The 20,685-nt window shown below is 44.6% G+C and overlaps 1 protein-coding gene across 1 annotated transcript in view; it reads right to left on the reverse strand.

Annotated features, from left to right (window-relative positions):
* Positions 1-20,685, reverse strand: part of fstl5 (follistatin-like 5) — a 129,309-nt gene that overhangs the window by 72,176 nt on the left and 36,448 nt on the right. The window contains exon 4 of the mRNA XM_068715220.1: positions 10,633-10,881. Coding sequence (XP_068571321.1) covers positions 10,633-10,881 — 249 coding nt within the window. The remainder of the gene's footprint in view (positions 1-10,632; positions 10,882-20,685) is intronic.

A 20,685-nucleotide genomic window follows, 5' to 3' on the forward strand; every position in this document is an offset into this window, starting at 1 on the left:
CGTACAGACGATACTGAACACACTGAATGAATCCAAAATGGTTTTATGGGAACCCCTCGAGGCTTTCTTCTGCGCTAAGAATAAACAGTTTAATGCATATTTATTTATAGACACACATGGAGGGACGGGGCTGCTGGGACGACAGTGTAACCGTAACAGTATAATCACTCTGATAACACAGTGTTCATTCATGGAGCCGCACCTCATATCGTTTGAATCAACGAGCCAAATGTGACGTCAGTAAATCTGTGAGCGCTCTGGACAGCAGTCACAGCCGCCTCCGGCCTCCGGCCTCCGGCCTCCTCGTGGACCCGGGTCCGTGTTAATGTGCACGGTGCCTTTTATTTTTCTAATAATAACAACAATATAATGGGAGAACAAGCCAAATATCGTCTTTATATCGGCGAAAGGCATGGGCCACTCCATGGAAGAGCTAGTGCCATGTGGTGTAGCGGTGTGAGTCAATCAGTCCGGTTTATGTTTGAAGTAGATTCGGCAATTAAACACAAATTATCAGCGAGCCTCAAAGCGACGGTTGCTAAGTTTCTCGAACTCCCTGAAGGATTGATGCAGGTGTTCATCACTCTGTCATCGAGTGAAACACCGCTCCATCAGATCTGCATCTGCAGCTGGAGACTCTCCAACAGCACACACACACACACACACACACACACACACACACACAAAAGGGTAAATGAACACAATGAAAACAAAACACGAAGAAAAGAGGCATTTAAGCGAAGATGAGATTAAAATCACATTAGAGGAACTACCGGCAGTGAAGCCAATCACTTCTCTTTCTTCAAGGGAAGGAGCTGTTGATGACTAGGGATCAGGTTACAGTATAGAACGACTTCAGTCGTGTGAAGTAGATGCTACACGTCTCTCCATCACAGTGCTGTGCTTGAATTAGTGTTCACTTAATAAGCTGTGTGCCTCACTTTAGAAGTGAATCATTCTTTCATAACCTTCTGAAAAAAACATCACAATGAATACCAACATGTAAGTGTACTGAATTCAGTAATAATTAAAATGACGGTATCCAGCATAAGATTGACTCATTGTCGTCAATACCCGACCTTTACATAACCGAGGAGGAGGAGGGAGGAGGAAGAGGAGGAGGAGGAGGAAGGAGGAGGACGACAGACTGCCAGGTAGAAACAATCAGGACTCTTTAGGAATCGTACAATTTAACACTCTTTGACATCTTGGTGGCACAATGGAGACAACAACAACAATGAGGAGGAGGAGGAGGCTGATGAAGGATTACTTCTCTAGTCGTATTTATTCTACAGTATGCGGCGCTATCACAAAACGTACAGATGATCCGTTTCATCTGTTTCTCACAGACGCCGTTGGTGGCTGTGATGAAAGTATTAGAATTGTCTTCTGCTTCTTGAGACGCTCTCAACCTTTTGTGTTGGAGGCAGCTTTTAATAATGAATGATTCTCTCTGATGTCTTTATAACAACACGTCTTTTGCAAAACACCTAAGAAGTGCGACGGGTTTCCAGCCGACCTAAACTTGCAAGACGTTGGACCGTGAGAATAAAGACTCCGGCCGGTTCACACTGGGGTCCTTGTGCTTCTACATTTCAATATGCTTTTTTTTTTGGAAAACATAAAGAAGGTGAGCAGCGAAGGAAGCTGTAATTTACTGTTTGCTACTGAAGGCATCAGCTTGTAACAAAACCCCACTTATGACAGGAGCTGCCATAAAAACATATTACCGATTACTAACCAATGACTCAGATAATACAGCCGACGCGTTCAGTGTTCTGTCACTTTGACGGGAGTCGGGGGTTGTGAATAAATAAACAGACTCTTTGAAATTAGACCACAGTAGCTGCTCATCCTTATCACACAGCGCAGGGCAGAGCGGCTCCAGGCCGTGTCCTTCAGTAAATAGTAAACGTCCTCGCCATCTGCACCGACTTCTCCCTCTCGTTTCCCCGCCGTACCGTTCAGCCTCGCACACCATGTGCAGCTCAGCCCCCGATTGCGGGTTTCAGTCATCTCGCCTCTCGATCAATAACACAAGCAAGACAAATACACTACTGGTGACTGTGAAGGGCCGCGTGGAAACCTGGAAGTGTTTCGTCGTGAAGCTCGGGGTGAGTGTGAAACGACGGGATCGCAGCTTTTCAAACGTGAACAGGTGGGGAGCTTTTGATGCACGCCGACATAACATTTCACCCTCATCGTATTTTCCATTTCTGCTCCTAATTCAATCTGTATTATTGGTCATTCACTTTCCTTCCCCAGACCGCCGCAGTAGCAGAGCTATTCCTGCAAGCCGAGCGATGAGACCACTGTGCTCTGAAATCTCCCTGACCGTATCAGTTATCAACAAAATTGGCCTGTGCCACTCCCTGCAGCCATGTCGTACATCGACGCTGCTTTTCCACCGCATCTGTCTTCACCCAGCTATAATAAAAGGAGGCTATTGGTGCCATGTATTCAGTGATATGACTATCATTAGCAGGTGTCATAGAAAACAGGGGGGGGGGGGGGGGGGGAATCAATGGGAATAAAAAAAAGGGACAACATGTTTGTTCCAGTGCTGATTATGAAAGGCTGCGTTCTGTTACTCAAAGTTTTCAAAATAATCAGGCACTGTGAAACATTGATTTGTCCCCCAGAAAGGAGACATGACATGATTGCTCAGTGTGTCATTGCTCCAGACAACAGACCTCTTCAGCGTCTCCTATTAAAGCATAAGTGAGTCATGGAGGCAGAAAAAGTCATTCCATTGCCGTGGACCTGGCCTTGTTTTTGTCTCTTGTTTCGCGTCAACATTCTCTTACTGGGAGTTGAAAATGGCTCACTGATGGAGCTGCAGAGCCAAGGATGCTCAGGGATACGTCGAGGGCTCCTTTGTCCTCATTTTCGTCTTCTTCTTCTCTTTGACTCCGATCCTGAAGCCTGAATCTGTGTACCGATCTCAAGCCAGTGCGTTAAAGACAAATGGCAGCCGCAGTTTAGACAAATAATAGCATAAAAAAAAATACTGCAACACTGATATAAAACAAAAAGAACATTGGAATAAATAACGATTCCTTCGGTGATAACGATCCAAGTCTTTGCTGCACATGTCCACCTCTCAACTCGTTGGCCGCCACCACCATCAACACTAATCGTTGTTCCTGTGTAGTGCAAATGAGCGGATAAATTAAACGGTAACTCGACTCAGGATCGGGGCAAAGATTCGCACACAGCACTTTAGGCGGTATCGGAGGCATTTCTCCTTCTGGTATCGGTATCAGGCTGTTGACACACAGAGAAACAAACACCCAGCAAGAGATGCTATCATAAGCATGCTTTGGTGTCAATGTACACACACCAAAGACAGCTGCACAGCCTCTGTAGCGCCTTTGTGTGTGTGTGTGTGTGTGTGTGTGTGTGTGTGTGTGTGTGTGTGTGTGTGTGTGTGTGTGTGTGTGTGTGTGTGTGTGTTCTTCTTAGTTACAAAAAAACCCAATCTGATCCTGCATCAAGTGATCTGATGCACAGCAGATGAGCACATAATCTGGATAGATTGAAGTGGAACATTAATCTCCTCTGCCCTGAGTGCCGCTGAATTCAACGCTTTAACATTTAGCCGGCCGCCACAACCTCGAGACGAGACGTCCAAAACTCATAATAATGTGTCAGAAAAAAAAAGAAAGAAATGCTTTGAAGTTAATCTCCGAGATACCGCTTGTTGTCGGCCTCAAGATAAATCAATCGGTGAATCTCATTTTGGAGCAAATCAACAAAGCAGACCACGACGATGAAGGACTCAGAGGCGACCGGCGCCGAGACCCCGCAGCCGACGGCGGTTCGGACGCCCTTGCGGACTTAATGATCCACAGGTTCTAGGTTTTAATGAGGAGCTTTGTTCTTTTGGCGCTGCTGCCGCCGATGACAACGCCAGGTCTCGCCCAGAGGTCGCGGCATTAAGGGCACCAGAGAGTCATTAAAAGAAAGCGAGAACGCACAGGAGGTTCAGAAGCCCTTTGCCGTGCACAAGCCGATCTCTCTGGAACGCCTCCGGTGGGGAAAGACAGAGACGCATCGCTAAGGTAGAGGGTCTCTGGAGGCCGGATGCCGCGATGCTTCGTGAGCATGTTTTTCTTGGCAGAGCCCAGGGGAGCCGTCCACAAAGAGTTTGCTCCGCTGAGACGCCGGGGAGGCAGCCAACAACAAAAAGCACTGTGGTTCAAAACAGCTCTACTTTTATAGACACAGCCTAGTTTACAGATGTTCGGTGTCGCTGTGTGGCACATGTGTTACACAATTTAAAATATAGCTGTGCTGTACAGTGGCAACGCAGCAATAGTACAGTAAAAAGGAAAAGCTCTCAAAAAAGTTACTTTGAAAGTTGTTTGTGTTTTGCGGAAAGAAACGGACCTAGAATACAAAAACTACATGTATGTATATATATATATAAATATATATATATATATATATATATATATATATATATATATATACATATATATATATATATAGCCTTTCATGTCAGAGCCAATGTACACACTGTATGTATCAAGTGTTTGAACCCTGCAATGCCGATTCATGTAATGCAAATTAGAGCTAAAACAATTTGTTGATTTCATAATTAGTCAAACACAAAATGAATCGAGAACAGTTTTGCTAACGGAGTCGTCATTTCAGTCGCTCCTTTGTTTGCTCGTCTCAAATGTTTGCAGGTTTTCTCTAGTTTCAATGATGGTGCAGAACATTAAGTCTATTTTAGTTTTGGACCGTTCGTCCGATAATAATATATGGGAAGCTGTAATGGCATTACTCACTCTAAAAATAAGCAGATTCATCCGGCGGTAGATACTAGAAAAGAATAATTATAGGAACGTTGGAACATGCGATTGCAGGAGGCTCAGGCCAAAAGGCACAGAGAGACGTGAGCTGCAAGCATGCAGGTGAGACCAGCGTCACACTGGAGGTGGTCAAGCTGTTGCATCGGCTTTGTAATTATGAAAGTGCTATTCCAGGTTATTACTCATTAATCACATTTTGGCAGTAATTCTAAGGTATACTCGGCAGCTCATTCCTGATTGAACCCATTAATGTGATTAAAAAGATGTACATTACCCGAGCCGTCAGTTGTAGGCAGAATGCTTACTTAAATATTTTACATTTGAGCCATTTAACCGTCTAAATTACCATTTTACAAACTAAAAGCTGTGGGACTCATAAACGGTCAATGTTAGAACAGAATATATCAACCTCTGCATAACTGCTGACTGGGTGTATACGTTTGTTTCTCCTTTGAGATTTCTTATTTTGGATTTTGGTAACCCGTAAAATGTCTGAATCGATGTTTCCTGTGACCACCTGAAGTCTGCAGGCGCGATGATGTCATCAGCACCGGCCGTTCATCTCGACGTTGAAACACGTAGAACGTCGGCCCGCGCTCCCCGACATCGTGACGCGCCGGCAAAGTAAACGATGCGCCGCAAACCGCACAGTGAGCAGTAAATAAAAACATGGAGACGCTCTGGCACAGGAGGTTTATTTTGGAGCCAAACGTCTGAAGGTCTTCTAAACGTATGATCTCCCAGGTAATTGGACGCGCTGAAGCCACTTGCTTGATGTGCTGCAACCTTATAGCCCTGATTGTCTCCGTCTATTGCAGAGATCGCTCGCCTTCCTGCACACATTTCCCTCCGCAGATTGGACGGGCTTTTGTGCACCACTTAATTTTCAATCAGATCCGATCCTGGTGAAGTTGCCATGCGGTGCGAGGGGTAAACGCTGGGTCACGCGCCTCTCTCCCCGGCGCTAATGAGAAGCTCCAGTCAACACATGGCCGTCATTTTGTATCCTGTCTTCCATAACTGATATGACGCACGGAGAAGGTACATGGCTGACGAGGCTTGTCCATCGCCAACATGCAGCCGTCCAGCTGGGACCGGGACCGGTAATGGTCCAGCCTCTTTGCATACGGACGTCGGCTCAAAAGCAATCATTTCCTCCGGCTGTGGGTTTAAGCTTGCCCGGCGGACTAATTGTCTGTCCATCAAGTTAATATGAAGCAGGATCTTTTCCGGGATCGTGAGACGCTCTGATACTTGTATGATATCTGGTCTCATTAAGACATCACTGAGACATCTGAATGCAGGAGGTAATGGTACAATTCCACCGCTTCTTTTAAAGAATTAACTCGTGGCACTTAAAAAAAAATCACAATCTACGTTCAAAATAGCGTGTTGAATGTGTATGTGACATGTGATATTGTTAGGAATAACATACCCAAGAAATCCACAGTAAACACACTAATGTGAACTGTGCTTTAGCATCTATTATTTGGGTCTAGAATAAGATGACCTGCACATCCATAATTCAAACTGATTGTTTGGCCGCTGAATGTGGTTCGAAAGCGGCTGATAAATGATGGGAATGCATCTCCTGTGACCAGCTGATCGCCATTTTATTAGCCTCTATCTAACAGCAAGGAAAGTACGAGGCAATTTATTGCAGTCAGCGGAGCATTAGTGTAACCAGCATGTCATCCATCTGGCATTGACAGGTCCTTTATGGCATTGTGTACCAAATTTAACAGCCTATAGTCAAAGATTACAACCGGTTTAATATAGTGGACAAGGGGAAGACGGCACGCTGCTGTAACGACAGGCTCTCCATGCCGTACATTCAGCCAGTCGACAGCCGAGGCAGAGATTTACGGAGGTTTTTGCTCCCGTTTTCAAGATGCAAACTCGATGCATTCCACCCCAAAACAGAACTCACGCGCTGCATTGATCAAAACAAACCCGGCCAGAGTCACAGTGTGCTTATCATGTGTGCGAGTGTCTGCAGGGTGCTCTTTCTCCTCACTGCATATTCATTTAAGAGAGGAAGTCGCAATAAGTTTTGGAGGGAAAAAAAATAAAAATCTCCACTTCTGAAAGGGGGCGAAAACGTGGTGCAGATGGGATTTAAAAGAACTACAGGGAAGGTTCTAGAAATGTGCATCAGATATAAAAACTCATGAATAAAACCAGATTATTTGAAGCGTTTTTACACTGAAACACTGATATGCATTGAAACGCTGGACCGTAGAGCCCGGCTGGGGGAAAGGAGAGCGACAGCGACAGGCTGATGTGGACAGAACACAGAACAAGACCAGATTGGATTTTTATTGACTTTACTTTATAAGATACCGACCCATTAAAATAGGCCCAGATCTGCCCTGATTCCAGTCCTTTGGAGCGATCCCTACTAAACACCACGTACAGCTGGTGGTCCGATGGGAACGCTACTGCTTTTGCACGTATTTGGTCAGAAAACCAAAAGTATTTAACGAGTTTAAAATTGACCTGATGATGGCGCTAGATGTAATGTCAGGAGATACAATTCATCATGAAGGGATCATGAATGTCTGCACCAAGTTTAATAGCAATCCATCCAATGGTTGTCATGCATGCATCCATTATCTGCAGCCGCCTCCTCTCCTACTCAGGGTCGGGGGGGGTTTGACCCTGGACAGGTCGCCAGGCTGTCACAGGGAGACAGACAGCCATCCACACTCCCACCTACGGGTAATTTAGAGTCCTCGATGAGACCCGACCAGGGTCTTTTGGACTGTGGGAGGACGTCCCACAAACTCCACACATGTGGGCCGGCCAGCCTGGGTCTGAACCCCGGCCCCCTTTTAGTAATGGTTGTCCTATTCCACACGAGAAAAGTCAACCTCATGGTGGTGCTAGAAGAAAGGTCGGGGGGGGGGGGGGACCAAACTAAGTCGGCTCCGTCCTCTCAGGACCACGAGCGTCTGTGAACCGACCGACCGACCCTAGTGGTTACAGAGTAATGTGGCATGACCTCCTAAAGGTGACTGAACTCTGTTCAGTAGATATTCTGTTAACTAACAGACAGACAGAGGCACACATACAACCACCATTACGGTAATAACTGACGTTGAACTGAGGGAAATTATTTTTTTTATGCCGCGATGATGAGACCGTATCTCCATATTGCGAGGTAAATTGAACCCATTACCCGGAGGACAAATAATCAAGTGACACATTTAACATGCCACTGAGGGCAGATTTCATTTTACCCACTAATAACCCCTGAATCATAATCACATCTAGATTTAGTTGAAAGCTCGATTCCATTTGCTCAATTATCTATTCCCTCTGATTGCCACGCTTCTTTTTTTGTTCCCTTCTGAAACAAAGGAAGGAATCCTCCGAGGCTGTGCGACATCCAGCCAATCCCTGTGTGAAGATGTACAACTGTAAACAACGTTCTAAGGATTTACATTTCTTTTGTTTTTTTGAATAATGATTTCAAAGTGTGGAGAAGAAAACAACGCCTTTAGCAGAGATTACTAATGGCGTCCCGCGTCCTCTCCCTGGCGCTCTAACGCAGCGAGAAATTGATTAAACATCCGTCACCGTAAGAAGAAAGACCGTCTGGACCGAGGTTATTTTTTATTATTGCTTCTTTTGGCTCCTGTTGATCTGATATTGATCGCCTGACATTGGTCAAATATCCCACTCTGCATTGCTGATAGATGCTGATTAGGACCTGGGGACGCAGCACTGACCTGAACACCTTTTTTTCCTGTGATTGGTTTGAAACCGATGCTTTGATTGTTACCTAAGCTGCTCTTAATGTCCGCCAAAACCATGACGCTGCTGTTTACGGACGGTTTGGGTGGTGCTGTAAAAGCTTGCGCATGTTTTCCTTTCCTGCTGTGAGGCTTTGTTCGTCTCTAAATTCAACGTTGTAGTCGTGGCAGAATGCGCGTATACTGTTCGGTTTGGTTGTTGTTTTGTTTTTGGCTTCGCAAACCTCCAAAACAAAAAAACCTCTGTAAGGAGGACCACAAGAGAGTGTTTATCAGGACCAGGATATGGATCCAAAGTGGCTCCCAGTCTCATGTGAAGTTACTTTTCAAAGTAAACAAGTGAGCTGAGGAACCCCGTGGAATCAATAGCTCATGAATATTATGAATATGCTTGCCTGTGAGTAGTTTTGCAACAATCCCCGCTTCGCTCTGAATAGAACAAAGGTGCCGAGTGTCTAGCAGCTCCTACTTCACTGATGTCTAGCTTTACAAAAGGGAAGAGGAGCCTTGTTTCCAGGGACTAAGAATAATTGGTGTGTTTATACAATCAATGGGAGGGAGCAGTCAACCTCCTCTGGGGAAATATGAACACGACAGCAACACCACCTGCTCCCTCCTCCAACCCGAGGCGGAGCGCTCCTCAGTATGACTGGCTTCACATTTCTGATCTTGATGTTGTCTTCACTCTGCAATGTTATCTGTGCGCGTCAATATTTCATGTCATTTGATCAACAATGTCTTTAATTATGTTTGAGATGTTAAGGTGCAATGTGCTCTTATGTAATATGACACACCCCCTTCATTTAGAGGCTGCTTTTCATGTTTTTACCCTGAATAATACTCCTATATGGAAGTTAGAAATAATTGTTTTATCTTTTAAAAATGAAAATGCATTTTCTAGAGTGGATCCCCTTTTTTTTTAACGTCTGCTGTCATATTAAAGGAATAGTTCCACATTTGCTTTCTGGTACTGTTGTGGAAAAGGGGGTTAACCACGTGTAAAATATCCAAATCCACCAACAAACACTGACTGAAGTCTCGCTAATTGAACACCTGGTTTGTACAAAGACACTGAAGTAAAGATGAGGATCCTGTGCTTCACAGAGGAACATGAGTCGGACTATTCCTCGGCTGCTGAGAGAGTAACTTCCTGGAGTCTCGGCTGGTCTGCCGCCTAATTAGGGAGCTTTAGAGATACTGGAAGGCAGTTCTTTAATCTTTAAACGTAGCCAGGCTAGCTGTTCTCCCAGTCTTTATGCTAAGCTAAGATGACCATTATATTTCCTAGTCCATATTTCCCCAAAGTAAATTCAACAAATGCTGCTCAAAAACACACCAAAGCGATCGATGTCTGCGTTTATCTCTCGTCACTGTTTTTGGGTGAACTTATTATTTATCTCCACTGGAGTGACATCTTTTCAATAAGCCCTTTAGCTCCCGGATAAGAACATTTTAAAGTCCGTAAGCCAAAAATGAGAGACTTGCACTATTTTACCAACCGAGCAGCAGAAGATTAGAAGGGCGCTCCCTAATGATGGCTGGTTAACTGCCAAACAGGCTGCTGCAGGAAACTGGCTCAGCAGCCAACATTTGGCTGATGGTAACTTCCCAGACCGTCTCTCGTCTCACAGATGTTTTCAGATATTCCTCTTCTTCTATGTTGAAAAACGTCTTTAATTTCCCAAATCCCCTGTAGGTCATGAATAACCTAGATTGAGTCCTGGGTCACAGAACGGGTCAGACATGACGCTAACGCTGCCCAGGGATGAGCACGCGTGTCCCATGGAGGTACCGACAGTACAGCAAACAGCAAACACATTTTCTTTTGCAGAAACTAGCTTCAAATGTCCGTACTGTGGGTGCATCAAATGTTGTTTTTTTTTTATCTAAACATTTAAGTGCCTGTCATAGCGGGAGGCAAACTCGATTAAACCTCCACAGGTCACGGGGCCGGCAGGACCTCGCATGCATTGCAAAAGGGCACGGTGGTAGACATGCAGCATTCACTGGAGCGCACACACACGCCATTAGAGAAAGGTCAGGCGAGCTCTTACCTTTGTAGAAGCACTCCTCGCTGTGCATGATGGTAATCTTGTGTCCTCTGAGACAGGAGGCCCGGTGGAGCTCACAGTGGTTTTGGTACAGCTTCCCGTCTGAACCGCACACGGGTTTATAGTGCGGCTTACAGCGATCCAAGCACTTGCACTCCCCTTGGCCCGTCTCGTGGTCGGCCACGCAGTGACGCCCCAAGCCACAGTACTTGTGTTGGCATGGACTGGGATAGCCATTGTGTCCCATAAAACCTGCAGGAAAAAACACACAGGAAGAAATAAAAAGTTACATTGTTGACCGACCCACAACCTGTGATCGATGCGTCCCAGAGCAGACGGAAGGTCTGAGCTAAAGCTCTGGTTACAGGTTGGACCTCATTAAGGCTCTTTCAGTTCCGCCAACCCTCAGGGAACCCCCCGTCGATACAGGGTGATGCTTTTATAAAGTCACAAAATGTTAGTGTAAATCCAAACACGAGTCGGTTTACTTCAACCCAAGACTGCAAATAAATGTACACTTTAATCAAATGACTTCATATTAAGAGAGAAATATGTTCCGTCCATGTGAGCACGCTTTCCCATTCCGACAGGGAAACCCTCATCAGGTCTACATGGAGGCTGTGTCATTGATATTAAGAATTATAATATAAGCTTATAACGTTTGCCTTTCGCTGTCTTTTTCAAAGTTCATTAAGGTTTCATGGAACATTTAGTGACGTTAAAATAAGAAAGAGACAATGAATCACCGCTACTAACAAATATTTCCATTCCCATTATTTATGCTTTTTGCCTTTTGTTATATGTCAGCTGGAGATGGAGAGGAAAGAGAGAGAGAGAGAGAGAGAGAGAGAGAGAGAGAGAGAGAGAGAGAGAGAAAGAGAGAGAGAGAGAGAGAGAGAGAGAGAGAGAGAGAGAGAGAGAGAGAGAGAGAAAGAGAGAGAGAGAGAGAGGGAACGAGGTGCAGCAAAGGCCTGTGGGTCAGATTCAAACTCTCAACCTTCTCCATGGCGTTCCCGCTCTACAGGGCGAGCTACGGCAGCATCCCATCTTATCTTACTCGATCAATCATCTGATCCATAAAACATCAGAGAAAAATGTCCATCACAACGTCCTAGAGTAGGATTGTGATGTCATTACATGTCTTATTCTTCAGCTGGATGTTTTATGCATGTTGTGTGTAAATATGAAGGATATATACACAGTATTCATACAGGTTTTCATAGAGCAGTGGTTCATGACCCTTGGGTCCAGACCCCCCCAAGGGGTCAGCAGATAAAACTCAGAGGTTATAAGAGGATCTACAAAATCTAAAGGATTTATTTGAAGTCGTTTAAGTAAAGTTAAGTTTTATTTCTCTCCTCCAGACCTTAAAGAACCACAGTCTGAGGAAATCTTCAGCGCAAAGCCTTCGATTGAACCCACAGCTTCTTTGACGGCATGGAGTACGTTTACAGGGGCCAGGGTGTCCCACAGGGTCCGGGTCAGGGTCCGGGTCAGGGTCTACCTGCGCATCGATACCCTCCACCTTTACGTGAGCGTGGCTCTGCAGCGAACGGCTGAAGGGGGAACGCTTACAATCACGAGTCATCGGGGAGTATTCATTTGCTCCGCGGGGTGCTGAGGGTTTGAAATGAAAAGCAAAAGGAAACGAGGGGAAAGCGTCTTTGAGCGAGACCCTCACTCTCAGCCTGCTTCTGGGGTGCAGCTCTGCAGCAGACCCTGAACCCTGACCACTGGGAGGATATATATATATATATATATATATATATACACACACATGGGGAGAAGGAATAGTACCAGACCCAAACACCGCAGCTCGTATGTGTTTTTTTAGCAGCAGTTATTTGAAGAAATAGTACATAATTAAAAAGCCGACAACTAGGAAACGCTGCAAGATCGTGAGGATGCCTTCATTTACAAAAGGCTTCACGAGAACAACGTTTCCCCTCAATAGATGATCAGTGTTATTTTCTTTGAGGACATGATTCTGTTGTGGTCTGCCATTTCAACCTGTATGAACGCCAATGAGTGTTGACAAGCCACAGATCAGTCCGTGAACCACATCAAATGCATCGGCTCTCTAACAGCAGCTCGCTCACTCTCAGATTGCTCTTCACGATTGGTCCTCGAGGGACGGCGGACGGGCATGATGAAGAATTAAAGAAACTCAACGACCATCAGAGCGAGTGCCTCTCAATGCTGCGTAAAGTTACGGACATAAGAGACGCACAGGAAACGATTAAAGGTTGGTTCACAGCTTATTCCATCTGAGGAAAGGTCACTATAGCTACGTAGTGAGGGTGCTGTCCTTCAGAGAAATGCCAAGGTAACACAAATATCCCAGCTTTTCTTCTTCTCCACACATGACGAGCGGACCGTGTTAATGGCTGCAATGAAAGCTAAACCGCCGGAACGACATACAAACCACTGCTCACTCCAGCACAGCACCGATGAAGACATCAGCTCCTTCTGAACACCTGCAAAGACGTGTCCAACTTTTGAATTCTCACTCTGCAGCATCCAAAGTGTGCTACAAGACGACCTGCACAGTGTCACCTTCTGTCAAGCTAAGCATCGATGCTACGCTACGTTCCCAGCACCAAACGATAGCAACTAGCTGTTGAAGAAGAACAATTTTAGCCAAAAACCCAGATATGTTTTCGTCCTCGGGGTGCTGGAGACAAACACAGAGCTGGGTTTATATTCAGCAGGTGGCCAGAAACACAACACCGGATGGAGTGATGGTGTTGCTTTGCTTAACGTCTAATTAAGCAACTGTTCGCTAACATGTTAGCCATAAAACGTTAGCGGCTAGTGCTATGGCGGCTGCTATTTATCAGCACGTGTCGTCATATTTCTGCCACCTTCAGGCCACGTTGGATTAATGCTGCGATAAATGTGATGACTCATTTCTTTTTCTTTTTTTTTTTTTGTTTAACCATGAACTTAATCTTAACCCTCAGCTATAAATTGCATTACTTAACCTAAGCCTATATCCAGCTATACATTAATCATGTTGAATATTAAAATGATGGCTTCATTTTGAAAACAAAGACAGACACGTTTTCATTTCTGCCGACGTAAAGAAGGAAAGCTCATAAAAACTGTATCCGGGAAGCATTCATATTGAAATATCTGTCAATATTCAGCTTTGTATTTCCTCCCGCATCCACTCCTGTAACCTCAAAGCAAGATTAACGTTTTTATGGTCATATTTAGACAACTCAAAAGCACTTTATAGCTGGGGATTGATCGCCGTCCTCACTGTACACATGTACGGGAACAAAATGTTAGCAGAGAAGGTTGCTTCCAAACATATTAGCGATGCAAAGTGGTTGCAGATGACCTTAATTCATAGAACACGGGGTTGCACTGCACTTAAGTCGGGATCAGAGAGAGTAACTGAACGGTAAAAGTGTCACGGGAGGAAGAAAAATAACTGAAGTGAGGCGCATACAGACCGGCCTCCACACACTCTACTTTCACATCGCACACACTGTCTCACCGACCAATAAATATTGACTAGAGAGTGGTGCTTCACTGCATTAATTACAATCTATGAAGCTTTTTGGCTTTGAGCAGATATATGAACTCAAAAGGAAAGAATGAGCAGCCGGCGTCTAAGCAAGCGGTTTGAACGACGCATTAGACAAATCGCTTCGCTTCTCAGCTCAGACGCGTCGAACGTTGTGAAGTTAGTATCGGCATTTGCATTAAAATTTGCATTAAAAGGAAAGCGTTGTTGCATTTGCAGCATTTCCACAAAGCCTGATTCAATCGCGAGAGATGAAGAATGTGTGAGAAACGAGGTTATATCAAATCCTGAAATGTCACTTTTGGGAGCTTTGTGGCTTTCAGTTGAAACGTGTTTGTATCTGAGCTTCAGCGGTTGGACACACCGACAGTGTTCAGCCTCATTCGCATCCCGGACATCTCCTCCCCACACACACACACACACACACACACACACACATACACACAGCCCTGTTATCATCGAGCCGTCACAGAGGGTTTAGACGAGATACGAGCGCGTACACTGTGACCTGATTGGAGCCAGTCAATTTGCTGGTTTATTAAATCCCCGCGGTGGCCTGGCATAATGATTATTCAGTGAATTTGTGTCTCACGGCCAGGCATCCTCTGCCACCAGCAGGGTCAGCGAAGGGCGCAGTCATTTGTTATCAGCATGCACATCCAGCAGCCTGGTCATCAGCTGACATCAGAGACAAATGAGGAGTTGTGCACAGCCATTCGTTTATTGATGACCTATTACTGTTTCAGAGCGTCGCAGAAGCACACCATGCTCAGTGGTGAACCCGGAGGTTGTTATGTGAATTTTGAGCACTTGTAAACGACAATCAGGAGCATAAATCATGATTTGTTTCTGCTACAAGACAGGAGACACAAACACGATGAAATATCACAGTATTATCCGTTTTAATACGATACGGTGTACGAGATGCGACGCAGGGCTGTGAAGGCTGCTGTGTTGTTCTGCTGCACACAACGGGGAAGTTCATTTTCAGCCATTAAGAAATTGGAAACTGTTGGTAAAGTTTAAATGAGTTTTCATCCAGACTGCCGCTGATCCAGAAAGATTAAAGTCTCAGTGAAACATGAGCCGGAGCGTCTCCAGCTTCTGCTCTGGGACGCATTTCACAAAGAAACGCAATATTTACAAGAAGGATTTAAGATCGAATCGTTCGTATTTGATTGGACCGCTGAAAAAGTGGGAGGTTAGAATGTGGAGAGGACTGTGGCTCACACACACACACACACACACACACACACACACACACACACACACACACACACACACACACTAAAAGATGAAGATCGATTGATGGATGGATCGATGTCATTGGTTGGTACTAGCTTACGTAAACACATTTTGTTTTATATATTGAGCACATTATGAGCAGGGATTTGATCTAAAGGGCTTAAAAGGCTTTTTTTAAAATTTAATTTCGACATACAAAAGAAAACGATAACGTTATTCATTGGCTTTGTTTTGAATATTGATTTTGAGATTTCAATGATCCCACAAAGAATGTTATTTTACTCTCTTCATACTCTTCTTGAAATAAATACGGGCTGAGCGGTTTGAGGCGAGGATCACCTACCGTGATAATTATTATAATTTAAAATGAACATAAGATATGCTTCACATTACTCACTAGCATTAGTCAGAGCATGTAGGCAACACCGAGGTGCTGACACATGTGACTCCAGAAGATGAAGTGAAGGGCATCGTGGAGCGTGCATAATGAGGTGAACGCTCTCTGCAGATGACAGACGGACACGGACGACATAATCAGATTTTGCCCGATATCAAACAGAATTGTCTACTTGTGTCTATGCGGTCAGGTCTGACTCCATGTGAATGAATGCTCACAGAAGGATTCAGACATGCATTGTGTTTCCTTCTCCAGCCTCTTTGATCGATTGTATTACTCCTCGGTTCAAGCGCTCAGCTGACAGCCGTTGACGCTGGCGTCAGTCCCGCCCATAGTGCAGATTGGCTAATCGTTAGCGCCCCCAAGGCGCTCATTGGCTCGTTCACCTTTTGCATCAAGAATCGGCTGTTTCACGTCACGCTGTCGACTCAAACTTGAAGGAGTCTTGACAGCTCTGTACCCAGGCACAATCAGACCGTCACTGCAGATGGATTAAAGCCATCACAGCAGAAGACAAAAAGCATTATAATGGAAACTCTTTGTAAAACCATTTAAGCTGCCCTCTGACATCTCGTGCTGCATCCAAATGCTCAAAACCACGAATAACAAGAAAACTTTAAATCCAAGGACGCTTACAGGGAAACACATGACATTTGACCAACTCATCCTAGGTAGTAGCCGGCCCCTGTTAGCGGCGGGTTTCTCTAAAACGCCTGGAGAGGAACTCGGGGTTCAGCGTCTCACTCAAGGACGTCTCAACATGCAGACAGTAGGAGGCGGGGCCACTGAACTCCAGCCACTTTAGCAACGCCCCGATGTTTTGAAGCACGTTCACTCTTGGACGTGCATCTCTTTTCCAACCAGCTCTTCTGCGGGTCCTATTTCCGGCGTGGCTCGCTCCTCTTCTCTTCTCTAAACTGAGAAGGTCGGCTCTGGTGCACATCTGATGTTTTCCATTACAGCGGCTCAGAGTCCTGAGGGAGAGACCGGAGTGTGGTAAACAACAGTCAGGAGCTCGGAGCTCACTCGGCGCACCGAGCTAAGCTGGCCCACAAGGCCCGTGAACGAGTACAAGGGGATGCAAATCAGAAAAACACGACGGCTCAAACAATGCCAAAACTTTACATGGCGCATAAACAACGTCACGTCCCCTCACACCAGCTGACACATCGCTCGTTTAACTTCTTTGACAGTCTCAGCAGATGTTGAGCAGGTATGTAAGGGCCGTGTGCAGAGGTGCAAGGACTGGAATACACGAGCATCTAGTTAAGTGTATTTTTAGCGAAGCCGTTGTCATGCAAAGAAAAAGTTTAATGTATGCATTCAACCTTCTCCCACAGTGACTGAAATACACTGTGACCATTAGCAGAGTCTCGGAAGCAGCAAGCTCCCGAATGTTGCACATTTGTTGACCGTGGATTTATTATTTGTGACATATTAATGGAGAATGAAATGAAATGTCTCGAAGCCTGATTCATTTTCACCCAGCTTGAGTTGATATTTATGCACAGCCTCGTAGAGAACAAGTTCTACCTAGAGGAACTTCAGTTTGAATAACCACACAATCCAGCTGTAGCAGATTTGTCACATGAAAACACAGTAAATGAGGTTGCTAGTGCAACGCCCTATCCGGTGGGCGTGTCCGATCAGAATGAGAGGATCGTTTTGGTCTCAGTCCACTAAGACTTCTTTAGAGGATTAGTCATTTTCTTATGCTTCTTTCATGCTAAATTACTTATTAAAACTCAATTGCATCCGTCGTATAAATCCGCTAATCGATTAGCCGACAAAATCTCAGCGTTCAACGAAGAACTTCTTTGGTTCGAGGACGGCCTGACTGCTCTGCAGAGCCCTGAAGCTCCGTTCACGTCGTTATTCAAAGTTCATGAACATTGAACGCGTCTCGTATCCTATTAACGACGACTTCAACACTGCGCGTCCTTGGGTCCCCAACAACACACCCACAGAGTGCAGTACATCAGATGAAAGGGTCTTGAGATATGCGAAGGACACACACACAAACACACACACACACACACACACACACACACAGATTCCTTGCTTAATATTTAAGATAACTCAAGTTGGTGTCTGTACTACATACTTTTAAGCAGGCGGAAAATGTACCTTACATGTTTCTGTGGAAAATATTAGAAAATTATTAATTTAGTTTTCTGCAGTGATCGATTCAATGCTGTGCCCAGAAACAGCTGCACTGCCAGATGATTCACCCTGTATTGAAATTAAGCTTGAGAGACATTTTTCTGATTTCCACATTTTACTTCGAGATGCTACTCGAGGGTCAAATCTAAATTTGCCGCCACCACCGGGGTTTAAATCATTACAGCTCCGGGTCTGATGGAAAGTGTCACATGTATGCAAGTGTAAATGAGCACAACCAGCACTTTCTCATACACTCAGCTGTCAATTTAGAAAGCTCCACCGTTTTGAAATACGGAGATGTAGGCAGCAGCTTCACCTTCTTGGGGAAAAGATCCTTGTGAGGTTAAAAAATGGTTAAAAGCCAGAGAGTTGTAGCTCCGTTCATCCTTTAAGGCACATCGAGTGAAAGATGTGCTGAAGGAGTAGACCTGCTGAAAGACCTTGTCTCCATCAGCGGCGTTACGGAGGCGTCGTCTTATCACCTGCTGAATGTGAACCTTCCCATAACGGATATATGCTAATTGCAGCGCCGAGGAACACTTTTGCTCCTGGTGGCGTAAACAACTCGTGAACATTTTATGAGAAGCTATTTGAGGCGTAAGAGCTTTTTTTTTTTCTTCAACCCTTTGGAGCAAAGTAACCCACTATGTTTAAAACATTGATGACTTCCCTTCCAGCTCAACGAGTCCGGTTCCACCGTCCTTCCTCTCAAACGTATGACTCCAGTGTGTCATGGCGTGTCTTATATTTAGTTCACACGTCAAATAATAACGGATCATGTGACTGTAGGGGCATATGTGATGTTATCTTAGCCCTATAGTTTCATACCGTGGCATGATTGGATCGGATAGGGTTTCGCTTTTAATCGATGCGGCCCTTCCTTTTGTCATTTTTGTTTTGTTTGATAAATGAACCGTTCCACACAGAGGCCAAATACTCAATTAATAAAAGAGAAGGCCTCTTCCTCTTTTAATGAAATCTGAGCTCTGCAAACCTGCTGATGTGAAACCCTGCGTCTCTGCTCACCAACTGAAAATGAAGGGGAAAGTCTTTGCATTCACATTTTCACACATTTACTTCTTACACAGGATGACTAAACAGGGAAATGCAATTTCCTCCTGAACAGTAAAACATGCCACAGTTTTAAAAAAAAAAAAGTGCAAAGGTCAAAAGTTGCGATGTGCCGACAGCAGTAGCAGCGCAAAATACTCCTGAATTATCACGTACAATGGAAATACAGCGAGGGGGAAATGTATCACACTTCTGGAAAAAAAACCCGACAGGAACATTTCCAGTTCAGGTAAAGGAGGCAGATAGCAGCGTGTTTACAGCTGAACATCCATCTTACAGCTCTCTACAAAGGCGACTGACGGCTGAATAGACGTCGCCGGGTGTTCCAGAAATCTAACGCAACGAGCAAATCAAGTCACGTCCAATTTATTCATAAAAAGCCCGTCTGACACATTCATCACAAACTACTTTGCAGAGTTGGAAGGACACACTGTAAATACAAATGAAAACTTTATATTGCATGTGGAACGTTCTCCGGCTTATCAATGGCTCATATTTAATATCCAGACCATGACGGTCCTCACACCGAGCCCATTAGACGCACCCCACCGACCATTAAAGGACATTTTTATACTGTATTCTTTTGACAAATTTGAATCGGAACAAATTCACTTTTCACACTGATCCAAGGGAGAAAAGCTTTATCTAAAAAGTATTAAATTTAGAACAGTAATGGTGCCTTCTTTTAGGCATAAACATCATCTTCCTCTTATCTTCCCCGTGTTAAGGTCACGTGATGACAGCTGAGACTAATCCATAACAGCTGAGCAAACTTTGCTTCAGTTTGCAGATAAAGACCGTGAGAGATGGCTGTAAGTAGTGAGTGGAACCTCACAGTGTTATTCTAACCATATCAGATCCAAAGCAATAAGAAATAAATCACATGGGCTATTTTGGAGGACTCCTGGTTGGCAAAATACCAATTATTTTTACTTGTATCTTCTTCCTTTTTTTTAAATTAGCAAAGAGTAATGCAGGACATCTTCGGGTAATGTCTGATTTTCAGTTCACAGACCATCACGTTCACGGGTTTATATGAAGGCAAAAGAAATGAACCTTCAGCTTTCGTCTGGTTGATGTGCTCCCCGAAAATCTGTGTTTGTAAGCGGACTGTGTAATTGCTGCAAAGATAGCGTTGTCTTTTCTGGCAACATGATCAACTGAAAGCAACATTAAAGCAACTTTAGTGGCTGGAATCTCCCCGTTAGCTCCGTGCACATTAATATTTTAAGCGAATTTGCTTAATAGTTGATCTCTACAGAGCCCCCGAGGAGACATACGTGAGGAAAAATACATTAAAGAAACTTCTCTTTAATTGCAAGACTTCATTTGGGGTCTCTATGACAGCATGATAGAAAATAGTAATACTGGGAATTTGATCAATTCAATGTATATGAGACCGTAAATGAGACCAGAATTAGCTCGCTTAAGTGAGCCTAAACTGAAGATAACTTACACTTTCAATTCAATCAACAGATGGCAAGACACACACATTTGGTTTGGATCTTGCGGAGTTGCATCTATTCATACTCTACACTGAACCGCTACAATGTGACCATAAACTTCATATTCTCAGTAGTATTCGCTCGCTTTCTCTCTCTCTCTGGAGAGCTTTCTGTAGCGTCGCTTGGTGCCGACATATCAG

Source organism: Cebidichthys violaceus, unplaced genomic scaffold, assembly GCF_023349555.1.
Source record: "Cebidichthys violaceus isolate CVI_PGR_0920_01 unplaced genomic scaffold, fCebVio1.0.p SCAF_2, whole genome shotgun sequence".
Lineage (NCBI taxonomy): Eukaryota > Metazoa > Chordata > Actinopteri > Perciformes > Stichaeidae > Cebidichthys > Cebidichthys violaceus.